At 45.1% G+C, this 13074-nt stretch overlaps 1 protein-coding gene across 1 annotated transcript in view; it reads left to right on the plus strand.

The window, feature by feature from the left end:
* Positions 1-831: 831 nt before the first annotated feature.
* The window catches only part of LOC118771629 (CUGBP Elav-like family member 2), a 122783-nt gene continuing 110540 nt past the window's right edge, over positions 832-13074 (plus strand). Inside the window, exon 1 of the mRNA XM_036519621.1 lies at positions 832-980. Within this exon, the coding sequence (XP_036375514.1) occupies positions 928-980 (53 nt within the window). The 5' untranslated portion in view covers positions 832-927. The remainder of the gene's footprint in view (positions 981-13074) is intronic.

Here is a 13074-nt window from a genome sequence, read left to right on the forward strand (position 1 = left end):
TGCATTGCTCCACACTATGAAAGTAATCAAATTCTAAGGCAACCAGTGCATGAAGCACTTCTTTGCAGAACCCATCATGCCTTTCGAGAGGACAGTAGCAGACAGAAGAGACAACCTATTCCGGCAGTGCTGAAAGAAGCTGGCTGAGCCTTGCCATGATAATTACTTTTGCATTAACACCTACGCCTCTCTGCTGTCTCCTAACGTACGGTTCCATGTTAAATTCGAAAGGGTGAACAGGGTATTTATAATGTGTCGCCTTTGACAGTGTATGTATCCGTAGAAATTCAGTATGGGATGTGTTGGGGTGTCTTTTATCAAGCTGAAGTACGGTATGAGCTTGTTTCTGTGTTCGAATCCCAGTAACGCATTCATGTAACGCATTCTCAATTACAGTGCCCTCCCTCGATGACAGACAATGAACAAGGACCTACGCTATAATAAAGTAGGGTTTAAAAAGCTAGAAATGGAATAGCTTCAGATACGCAGCGATACGCGAGTGCAAATTGGGTCAAATTTGTTCAGTGATCCCTGCAATACCGGCGCTATCAAAGTGCCAGGCACACCAACAAAATGATCAGTTTATTCCTCAGATAAATCCAAACACGCGTTATTAATAATGAGAGATTTAGACAAACACTGCGCTTGGAAGAGAGAGAGATAAAAAAAAGTCGAATTTGATCGGTTGGGGCAGATTACAGGCGGCTTTAAAAGGCAGGGGCAGAGGGAGAAAAAAAAGCCGCGGCTCGAAAAGCAATATAGCGCAGAATTGATTCTGGGGGGCGGAGGGAGAGCTCTGACAAGCGCTTATCAGCAAGAGAACTAGGACGAGTTGCTCTGGACCGCCGCTGACGTTCGCAGACGGAGTACTGCTCTCGCCCGCTTTTGTTCAAAGCGATCGCTCCCCGTTCTGCTCGGTTCTTAACAATGGTTTCTATAATTTCAGATCTGGATCCACTGAAAAGCTGGAACGTATTAAGGTAGGAATCCTTCGGTTTCAAGTCGCGGAATGCATGCATTTTTCTGTATTTTCTGCGGGCTTACCAGCTAGCGGAAGAGTGATAGTGGAAGTTGTTATTAGAATGTGGTGCAGCAATGGTAGCTTGTGGCAGACCTTTTTTTCTCATATAGATGGCTTTTAAATCTCTGCATTCCTGGACAGGTTCAGATAACTTAATGTTCATGTAGGTGACGATTACAGCTGTTTTAAGATATCATTGTGCGAGATCCGAGCGATTTCATTTTGCCCAGCAGTGACAACAATGGGTTTTACTTTTTAAGTTGTTCGGCTGTCATGTGTCTGACCATGGAAACTGCTCATGAGACCAACATTTTATTAACCCTTTGCGGTGACTGTTTTACTTTTTGTTGCGCAGGAAACAGGCGATCTGTACCCGTTGCTCCGCCAGCGCGAGAAATTGCGCAACTGTAAACTGAATATTAAATTAAACTGACGAGTTTAATGCATGTACCGCGGTATTAACCCTTTATATTCGCACGGCGATGTCAGTTTTGAGTCTGCTATTTTAAACTCTAATCATTTGCCTTTTTAAAAAAGATCAGTGCGAAAATCTCACACACAAGATCTCAATATCCCACGTGAATTCCATAGAAACCAGATGTTTGTTAATAAAATAAACATTTGTAGCGTTTGTTAGCGCAATTTTACGCATGAGCAAAGGTAATGATACTCTCGCGTCCGCCCGCAAAACGCTGGCTGCTTTAAATGATCTTCAGATAAAGTATACACTTTGCCGTCTGTGCAGCTGTCACTGGTTAAGCATGTCACTGAAGACGCATAGGGCTGCCAGCAAAAGACCGCTTTTGTGGCGCCAGTCCAACTTCCTGGATGTCCTGTCCACCTAGCCCAGGTTTATTTCGTGCTCTTCGGTTTCGCTCAGCGTCAGACCACCACTGGATACAGCAAAGAGACAGGGCATGCAATGTTTTCAGTCGGTGCAGCATCACTGGAGAAGAGTGGGGTTACTCACTTTGCCAGAGACACACAAAAGCCCCCCATTGGTTAAATATGGAATACATTTGATTAAAAAAAAAAAAAACCTAGATGCCCAAAATAGCTGCTCTGGAAGCCTATTTAGAGTGTAGATATATTTGTTTAGCTGTTGGGGGGAGCTGTGGAGGATGGATAAAAAGTGAAGACCAACTGGACGGAAGCATCTCTTCTATTGCTCCTGTCAAGCATTGTTAGGTCCTTGGGATTCTTTGGAACTGTGCTGCCTTTGGAGGTGAGCACCATAGTGAAAGTGAGACAGTGGTAGGGACGTATTGTACAGACTGCATGGGGTACGAGCAGGTAGCAACAGATGCCGCGGACTCTGAGTTTGCAGTCTGACTGCCTGCTTGTTAGGGAGCTGTGGATGACACAAACAGACGGGAGAAGCTCGTCGTGTAGGAAATCTGCAGCTTTCGGAGGAAAGAGGTTGGACTCAATCAGTATGGTTGCACAAAGAACCTCTGACAGGGTATGTCAGTGCCTTATCCCCCCTGTAGAGGGCGCCACATATGACGCACCTTCAGACAGATGCTTGACGGATGGGCTGTAATCTGCTATCGAGGGACAGGAGTAAGAAAGGGAGAATAGAGTTATAGGAGAGCGTCACTCTCCTTTATTAAACCTCCGAATCTCTAGGCGAGCTCCAGCAGCATCTGCGTGTCTCTGGAGATGGAGGAAGACCTTAATAAATGCCTCATTTTGGGTCATCTGCTCCAGCACCTCTGCCTACATGGCCTCTCATCCAGCATCACATTCAGCATTCAGCACCTCCTCCAAAAGGCGCTGGAGTCCATTCAGCTGTGTGTGTGTGTGTGTGTGTGTATTCTTTATTTAATGAGAAATTAATCCATGCACCTGCCCGTTTTTGGCGTATGACTCACATGATAATTCAACGCTCGGGGGATGGCCCAAGGGGGAACTCAGAGCGGCTGAGAAATCATTTTACCAAACTGGAAGAGTGGGACCTGAAGCACGCCAGTCTTTAATCCAAACCCCGATAATGTTCTTCCTTTAGGGAATATGAGTGGAGACACTAATAAGATATCCTCTCATGTGAATACCATATCGACACATGGTCCATTATGATATCCTTTACATGTACATATTGGTCAGTTGTTTCCTTCAAAATATACATTTCCTTGCAGAGGTAAAATTCTTTACATTCCCATGCATCATTGAATTCATTCTTTTGTTATATTTTGTTATATGATTTATTATATTGAAGCTAGTCTGTATTGATAGTGTCCCTAAAATTATTGTTGCTGTGTAGAATCTGGATTAAAATTAAAACTATTAATTTCTTTTGGCAACAGCTTCTGTAGCAAATAAAAATGATGCCACATGCCATTTGCTCAGTTAAGAAGACATACCTGCAATGGTACTGATTGCAATAGTAAAGCAGTATAGAAGCAGGTTATTAGAAATAGTATTTGATTTATCTAAGACTCCTGGCTGTGTGCTTTTTGGAAGCACCGTACCCAATATCTCTCCTAAAGTGGGGAGGTGATAGAGGTGATTGCCTCCTTCGCTTGTGCTATTGATAGGATGTTGTCCACTTCGCTTGTTCAGCGACGGCGCTCTCCTCACAATCCGAGTGTGTATCGAGGGGGAAATTAATTTGCAGAGCCAGTGGAATCTGGCAACCTTTGACCTCCCAGAGCTAGTTTAATTAATCCAGTCGCTGGGCGCTGTCTCTGGACGCGAGTGTGTGTGTCACACGGTGAAATCGAACCCGGCGCCCTCGTGTCTGCTTAATTATCTGGCTCGCGGGGTAAGTGACGGAAGCAGGAGATCCGGCAGCACACGCGGCGCTAAATGCCGTCTGATCCAGGAGATTACGCCAGATTTCGTTCCTAAAATGCCTGTCCTCTCCAAATTTGGAAACAGCAGCCCCCATCTCTCCCCCCCCCGAATTTCTCCTACAGTGGCTACTCTATTGGACTCTTTTTTTTCCCGAGAATCAGTGAAATGTATCCTGCTCCAGGTAGAATGGAAACTTTGGTTGGACTCTGCTCTGAATGACCAGTGTTGAGTTCTCAACACAGGGAATCAGCGCAGCCATTGTTTGTCCGGGTCTGTCCACAGCACAGGAACTCTGTGTCTAAGAGCACCGCATAGCAATAGAGGTATTATCATTTTGTGTTCCGTGTACAGGTACATACTTTAACAATATAAATGTATCTTTATCATATCCAAAATAAGCAGAGATAGAAATATAGAGGAGGGTGGAGATGGGAGAAGAAAAATGGAGAGAGAAACAAGGAGGAAGAGTGACAGAAAGACAGGGGGTAGGGTGTGAGTGTGCGAGAGAGAGAGAGAGAGACATGCATATTTTGGAGGGAACGGAATGTGAAGGAAGTGCTCATCCCTCCCTGTCACTGTGGTAACCAGTGATGCTCAGGCCCCGTCAATCACACCATTGTTTTGGGTGACGCAGTCAGAACATGTGGCCCCCCTGGCCCTGTGACCTGAGCATGACCATGCAGGGAGCCGTGCAGCAGTCACACATGCTGCAGCTAACACACACGCAGGCCTGCATTTTTCCAAGACGTCCAAAGCCGCAGGGAATAACGATAGGCGCTGGTTTTCTGCAGGTAGGATGTGGATGCACTACAAACAGCAGCTGCATGTTTAACCCCCTCTGCGAGTCCAGAAATCACAACGGAGCCGTTAGGAATGGCTGTTGTTCGTGTGCCACACGACTCCAGTGAGAAAATGTGTCAGGTGTTATTGGTCATGACAAGACAGGAGAAATGTGACGACTTATTTCAGGAGAGTGTCTCATCCCCAGCCCCCAAAAAATAAAAGCAGTAATGATGTCATGTTGTCAGTCACCCAACACAACAATTAAAAACAATTAGCACGAGGGGACAATTAGCGTGAGGCTAATGAGGGTCTGTTATTGTCTTCGTGGAGGGCCTTGTGATTTATTTCTTGTAGCAGTGTTGTCGGTGCAGCAGATCGGAATCGTTGAAATCAAATTGCGGTGTCAGGGTGTGGGCTCTTCCTGATGGAGAGGGTGCTAAAGTAGGATGAGATTCCTGGGTGTCAGCTTCCCTTGATAAAGAGGAGGCTTAAACAAGGTGAGGTGTCATTGTGTTAGCGCCCTCTGATGGAGAGGGAGGTACTGCAGTATTCCAGGCCCTGCACCCAGGGCAGGAGGCCACTCTTCAGAGGAAGGGAGCCTGGTGTGCTGTGAGATGTGAAGGACGTTTTTAGATGGTTTCTGCTTAGCTATGGTTGTTTCAGCTTAGGTAGTCATTCTGGTTGTCTTGTCCCCGTGGTCTCACTGGCTTTGGTGGCATAATGGCATGACATGTTACTACTGGTTAATCCCAAATAAATATGCAACTTGGTGTAGTAAAGCAGTGTGAAGACTGAAAAAGTAGGTCTGTATCCTGTTTTAGTAAGACAGTGTGGAGACTCTGTGTAATTAGGTCTGTACCTTGTTTTAGTAAAGGAATGTGGAGAAACCGAGGAAATAGGTCTGTACCCTGATCGAGTAAGGTAGTGTGGAGACTAGGTAATTAGGTCTGTACCATTTTATTAAAGCGGTGTGGAGACCCTGAGTGAGTAGGGTTGTACCCAGTTCTAGTAAAGCGGTGAGGAAAATGGGTAATTAGGTCTGTACCCTGTTTTAGTAAGGTGCTGTGGAGTCTCTGGGTAAGTAGGTCTGTACTGTGTTTTAGTAAAGCGGTGTGGAGACTTGGAGTTAGTATGTCTGTACGCGATTCCACTGCTAGCAGCCAAAATGGCTCTTGACATGACTCAAGATTTCCCAAGGGTTTTTCCTCCGCTTTGCCTCTCTTCGGTCGAGCATCACTGCAGACCAACCCATCTATCGCAATAAGCTCTGCTGAGCAGTATTTCCAAAATACGGCCTTCCTCAGTGCCAGTAAGCGCTTAGTCATTTAAACAAAAAAAGGGGGAACTCGCTTTGCAGAACGGAGGGAGCTGTCACCTCAGAGAGCGGGAGAGTGAAATGACTGTCTTGGCCGTGCTTTGTGATGTAGCTGCGTGACATGTGGTGAACCGGTCCCCTCCGCCAGTCCAGAAATAGGTCCAGCGCTTCTCATGTGAAGTATGAGCAGAGCCCCGTGGCGAGAGCGGGGCTGAAAAATGTTTTTAATAACGCAAAAACCGATACGGTGAGACGGAATGTTTTTGCATGGGGAGGCCTGGCGTGTCAGCGGCGCTTAGGCCCTCTGTGAGTGTGCGCATGTGCCCCGAATCTCACACCTGTCTTTCCCCGTTCGCTGCGGAGGGGGCTTATCTCAAGAGCTGCCTCCCGGTCGTCTGCACAAATCGTCCTCCCCTCCCTCTCTTCTGATTTTATAAGCATGGTCTGGCGAGAGAGATGGAGGGAGAGGGAGGGAAAGGAGAAAGAAGGGAGACAGAAAGAGAAGAAGAGAGAGGAACGTTTGTTTCTAGTCAAGGAGGGAAGAGGGGAAAGAGCTTGTTGGATTAAATCATCTTAAATTAAATTAGATCTAACAGAAACTTTTTTTATATATTAGAGAAGGAATAAAGAAATCTTTTGCCTGCCATTTTGAAAATGAGTTGAGTTCTCAGCATGTAGAATAATGGGTGTACTAATACACAAAAGTCTCCCTGGTGCTGTGCAAGATTCATATTGCAATAATTAAATTGCTGCACAGAGTGTGATTCATACCGATAGACACATCACTTTTATCAGGGGTGCAGGGAGGATATTAAGATATCTCACAGTACATTGAGATTACTTCTTTTCTTGCAGTTGTCTCTGGCCTAAAATGTGTTGTAGAGGCCGCATCTATGAAAACCCAACTTTGCTCAAGACAGAATGACGTTTCAATACATTATTGGAAATGACTCCCAAAGAGAAATGAAACGTGGATGGTGTTGTACTGCAAGTTGTGTAATGTCTGTTTGAATCCATGACCTGTGTTCTGTTGAAAAAAGAGAATCAAAGGGTTCAGTCAGTGCACTGTCTGCCCTGAAACAAATATCACGTTGCTTATGGTGTTTCAGTCTGTGTGGATGCTTGTCGAGTGGTATGGATGGAAGAGTTTTCCAGATAACTCTCTGACTGGCACCTAACTGAGATAAACAGTCTCAGCTGCGTATGGAGATACGACTGCTAACCTCATGTCTGACATCATTTCCACAGCAACGATTTAACAAGGCTGGAGCATTCTTCATTCTTTCACTATGACATCCAATATAGCATTCTGAATGGATGCATTTGCCACAGTCACCATAGATACAGTATCGTCTAGGTTTCAATAGCTGGGATTGTGGCACACGCTGGGGGAATGGTGATGGCTCTCGCACACATTCAGTGGTCTTAATGGGATTTATATCTATGGTTTTATCTGATCCAAAGTGGCTTTATAAACACGATTTTGCTGACCCTGTCGTATCTGAAGATGTAATAACCACTCGATAACACAGACCTCATCATAATATAATAATTTTTCACTAATAATGCAAGTTAATGCACTATTTGCCTAATGTAATAAATTTCCAGGTAATGCAATAATCAGGTAGTTGTTGCATTATCTCGTAAGTAATGTGTTTTTTTTTCAATAATGTATTAATTTTGAATGATAATGCCGTAATCCCAGTGGGATTTGGCATTCTGTATTGCAGCAGGTTCTGGTTTCAGACAAATGCATACAGATTGCTTAATTGAAGTAATGTTGACAGTTTCCACTGCTGTGCTATACAGTAATGATCAAACAACATATTAAGAATGTAACATTCTATTGCAATACAGATCTTATATTTGGGATGAGCTCTAGCGCCTCCCTCATCAGAACGGCTATTCACATAGACATTTGGATTACTCTACAATTAACTGCAACATTTGTTCATAGTCCCATTCTAAAGCCTAAAGCCTGTGGAGTTACATCTTAAATATCATATTTTACTGATAATCTCACCAATTTGTTATTCAATTATCTGTTGAGTCATCATTTGCTGATAAATAATGTAATCGTTTTGACTGATGATGTTATAAACCACAGGATAACACCGTGTGGTGTAAATCTCTGGTCACTTGTTTGTGGAACTTTCAAATTCTTAGCAAATTTGTACTTGCTCTTAATTCTGAAAAAATGACATTTAATTTTCAGCTATCTTTAAAATGAACAATTATTTTAAGTCTTTATGACGTTGTCTTTTTTGTCTGTCTTCAGATTGCAAGTTGACAGTAACCTCCTCCAATATTAATGTTTTTGTTTAATTAAGCATTATATCTGTGGCATTAATTGGCTTCAGAAAGGGCCAGGGAATATATTTTGCCCATGAAGCTGGCATAGTTTGGTGCTGTTACACCATCTTTACCAACATATAATATTGCTGCAATATAGATAAAGATATATGCAATAAAGTAAAGAGTGGGTTTAGAGAGCTATTAAATTATCAGTCAAAATGATTGTTTTGCAACAAAAAATGTGTTACGCACTGGATCACATGACAGCTGCATGGTAATGCAATAAATTACCATTATTATTGTTTTAATTGCATTATCTGGCAATATATTGTCTTATCAAGTTTATTACATTATTAGTGAAAAGTTATTGAATTGTCTGGGGTTGTTACATTATCAATTGCAACAGACCCTGTGTGTTTATGCAGTATCTATGGTTTTAATTTGACCCTGAGTGGGTTTATATCTGTGGTTTTAATTGATCCTCAGTTTATATCTATGGTTTTTATTTGACCCTGAGATTGCACAGCATGGTTTAATCTGGCTGAATGCCTGTAACTGAAAGTGCAGTCAGTCAAGCCCAGCATTATTCTGCACATTTATGTCCCTGGTTCTCTCCTCTCCTCCTCTCCTCCCTCTCTTCTTTGGTGCAGTCGTTCTGTGCGGCAGCCAAGCAGCAGCCTTACGGAACATCTCAGGATCATACTTTCCTGGCTGCGCCGTTACGCCTCTCCTCTCCTCTCTTCCCTCTACTTCTCTCTTCTTTTCCGCTCCTCGGACCTCGCCTCTGCTCTTTCCTTCCTCTCCTCTTCTCCTTTCTCCGCCCATCCCGTCCTCCCCTCTCTTACATTTTTACATTTACATTTATTTATTTAGCAGACGCTTTTATCCAAAGCGACTTACAAAAGTGCATACAGTAGGTACAGCGACAGTACGGGGACAGGATGTGTACAGTTCCACAATGAGACAGTTCTCAGCTGAGAGCAAGGTCTGTTTGAGGACGCAGTACTATCAGATTTTTACAATTACAGCCTAAAGGGCAACTAGTACGATATACTTTCGAACGGCAAACTTCAACAACTTCAAACGGCACAATGAGCGTCAGGGTTAAGGCGGCAACAAGAGACAAAATTTAAAAGCACAATTTAAAAAGCACAGCAATTTACGACAGCACTGATGGGCGGGGGGGGGGGGGGGGGGGGGGGCAGCAATTGTGTGCTGGGTCAGTCCAGGTAGAGTCTGAAGAGGTGCGTCTTCAGGCCCCGTCTGAAGGACTGGGGTGAAGGAGCTGTCCGTAGCGAGACCGGGAGTTCGTTCCACCACTGGGGAGCGATGTAGGCGAAACGCCGATGTCTGGCAGAACGAGCACCTCCTGCCTTGACCATGCAGGGAGCAAGGCGTCCAGTTGCTGCTGAGCGTAGGGGTCGGGCTGGTGTGTAGGGCTGGATGAGTTCTTGGAGGTAGGCAGGGGCTGTCCTGTTGACTGCAGAGAAGGCGAGGGTCAGGGTCTTGAATCTGAATCTTCCCCTCCTCTCCTTCCCTCCCCCGTTCCTCGGCCGGCCCGTTGGAGCGCACGCCGGAGTTTGTCACGTTGTGACTGATGAGGGCGTTTTCGGTGCGCTGCACTGATGGAGATGACGGAGCCCGGTGCTTTGGACCTCGTCTCCGTGCGGAGATCGGCTTGCCGCGAAACGCCTGTTCATCAGTCCACGTCTCATTGGACAGCCAGCGGCTGAAGAGAGACTGTCCCTCAGTGTAGTACACGCGTCTGCACAGTCGAGGGTTCCCATTGTCACTCCTGCATGTGCATCCGTTCCTCCCCCCAAAGGGCGGGGCACAGCCAGACAGGCAGCAGCCTCTCCTCCCCTGGGGGCTGTACAGGAAGTTACCTATGTGCCCAGGTGTCCTCTGGGAGTGGCTGATTTGGGGATTTGTGGTGCCCACGGCAGAAAATTGGGCCAGTTGGTTGGGTGTAACGGGAAACAAAACACCTCTGATGGTCTGAATGAAGCTGCAGCCTGAAGCCCATAATAAAAACTGCAGAATGCTGGGAGGAAAAGGTCAGCTTCATCACGGAGATGGCCACACGCAGGAATGTCAGGTTTAATATGATCCGCGTGGAGGTCTTAATCCTGCTGTACATTCATATTCTTTTTTTTAGCTATGGAAATAGCCTCTGTGAAGTGCTATTTAACATCACATAAAGGCGCGTGTCCTTTGCTCAGGAAGGAATATGAACATACACTAACATTTGAAAACCTCCAAGCAGACCTTATTGAAGCTGATATTCCCCTACGTGGGCCTCATTGCCGTGTAATGTTTAACAAAAGTGCGAGCGAGAGAGGCTCCAAGCCCTTAAGTTGTGGAGTGAGCTGATTGAGAGGGAAACAGTTTTGTCTCGTTAGTGTCTCATTAGTGTCTCTGCTGCGAGTCGGTGGAGTTCTTGGCAGAGGTGCTTTGCTTTAATAAGCCAGCACCTGCAAAGCACTTACCTGAGTTTCATGTTTAAACTTCTTTTTAATAAATAAAAATGTCTGCCGTGTTTGGACTGGTTCTCTTGAAAGGGGGGGGGGGACTTAAACAAGACCAGCTGTTGGGTGAAACGAACGAGAGCAGAATCAGTGTTTAGCCAGCTGGTGATGCAATATATTTTCTTTGGGACTTGAGTCTTGTCTAATGCCCTAATTGATTTCAGACACGTTAGGTTGTGTTCCCCTTTAGGAATGTTGTAGCTTTGCTTGGGGGCTCACGCTCTGGGACTCTGGCTTTGGGGCTCGGGTTATGGGGCTCTCGGTTTTTTTGGCATGCAGACTTTGGCAGAGAAAACGAGGGGATGTGGCCAATTGCGGGGTAGGATTTTCAGGAAGAGCACTTGCTCTGTTCTGGGCAGGGTAAATGGCAGTCATGAGAACTCTCCTGAAAGGAGATTGACTGCATTACGGAGGTGCTGAAACAGAAAATGCATTTGAAAGGCCAGAGCCTACATTATGCTGCTTTTTACACAAAACTCCTCGTTGTGCAAGTGCCGCAGCTACGCTGGACAAAATGTGCTCGTTCTCAAGGTCTGTGGAGCCGGTCTGGAGGCCCACAGAGTCACATTCCTGCAATGTCCCTGTCACTTTCCACAGCTGCCTACTGCCCCAGCCCTCAATGACTGGTTTTCTCTTCTCCCTCCCTCCCTCGCTCTCCTTTCTCTCTCCGTTGTTCTCTCCCTCCCTCTCTCTCTCTCTCTCTCTCCCTCTCTCCCTCTCTCACTGCCTCTCTTTTGACATGATCTCTTTGTCTGTTGCCTTGGTTACCAATTCTTGATATCGTATTGATGTGACTGTATCTATATAAAGCACTGGGGATGCATCGGTTGTTTGATCAAAAAACTTCGCAATTGCTTTCGCTCACGTGTAGTTTTAGGCTGTGGTTGTATACGCAGCAGGCACAAGGCCAGGGGAAATTCACAACACGGACCTCCTGGCTCTCTACTCTAACCTTTACAGTGCAGTACAGAGCACGAAAGGAAACTGGACTGAAGACCATGATGTTTGACATGTTTGTTTTTTGTAGTAGCTGTCAGACAGAATTGGGCGCCGCTTTTGGCAATTTTGGAGTAGATGTTACTGAACTGAAAAGTGATTCCTGTGGTTTTTGACATGAGCTCATGAGAGAAATTATCAAGAATTTTTGCCTCTCTCGATCCACTTGTTTAAACAAGATTGATTAAGAAAGCCTGAGACATTCACCCCCACTACCATGGCATTCTGACAGCGTTTTTCGGTAATGTCACAGGAACGTTATCATAACAGCACAGTGGAGTGTTGTGTTTGGGATACAGAGCCACAGGCTTATTCATGAACACTGATGTGCTCTTTGTGATAAAGTCCATCTGTTGCGTCTCATTATTCAGTGGCATTGCAGCAATAGCTCAAAGTTTGATTGCTCCACGTTGCTTGCCTTTGTGCAGTCGTGTTTGCAGTCTGTTGAGAATCGATTGCACAGAAGTTGATGGGCTAACTGCTTGATACACCCATAGCAATCACCGGTGAGGAGCCCAAAACCGCATGAGTGGGTTAAGGTGTTGACGGTCAGAGAAGGGAGTTAGATGGAATTTCCCCAGTGGGCACCTGAAGGGCCGTTAAGAGAGAGGAGCTTGTGTGCTGTCCCTTGTGAATTACTGGAGCTGCATGCTTCCTAATTGTATCTGGCAAGTGTATAACATGACTGTCCCCTTGGAATAAAGGTCGGTTGACTGATTCTAAATCAGTGTACCATGAGTAGGAGTTAGTTACCATTCTGACCATGCTTCTTAATCACGTTTATAAGACACAGAAACCACAGACCAATCAAAACATATGATGAGTACACAGTGCTGGGAAATTGTTCAGTGTCCTTTTTGTATGCTTAATAGCTTGTATTTACATTGCATTGCAGTACATTGCATTCATTCGGCAGACGCTCAAATCCAGAGCGACTTCCAGCACAAAAGAACAGAAGTGCATCCATTCAAGTTAAATAAGCAACAGTGTCAGACCAGGCCAACAACACTCCCAGACCAGTGAGTGTGAGCACAGCAATGTTTACATGAGAAATATGAGAATATTTGATGTGAGGTATAAGAGGGGCAATTTGTTACTTTCTATGAGCAAAATAGTCTTGCTTTTTTACCTGGTTGCCAGTATCCTCCTGTTTAACTGTTCTGAGGTCAGTGTACTCAGACTGTCACAAGAGAGAGTGAGAGTGAGATCTGGAGCCCTCACACACACTTCCGCTCCTTAGCGCCAGAAAACATCTTTATTCCGAGACACACTTAATGCCTCAGTGCACAAATGGTCCTGAGCTGCTTTAAGACTCTCTGTCATTAAAAGAATGGAAAAAA

Source organism: Megalops cyprinoides, chromosome 25 (genome assembly GCF_013368585.1).
Source record: "Megalops cyprinoides isolate fMegCyp1 chromosome 25, fMegCyp1.pri, whole genome shotgun sequence".
Classification (NCBI taxonomy): domain Eukaryota; kingdom Metazoa; phylum Chordata; class Actinopteri; order Elopiformes; family Megalopidae; genus Megalops; species Megalops cyprinoides.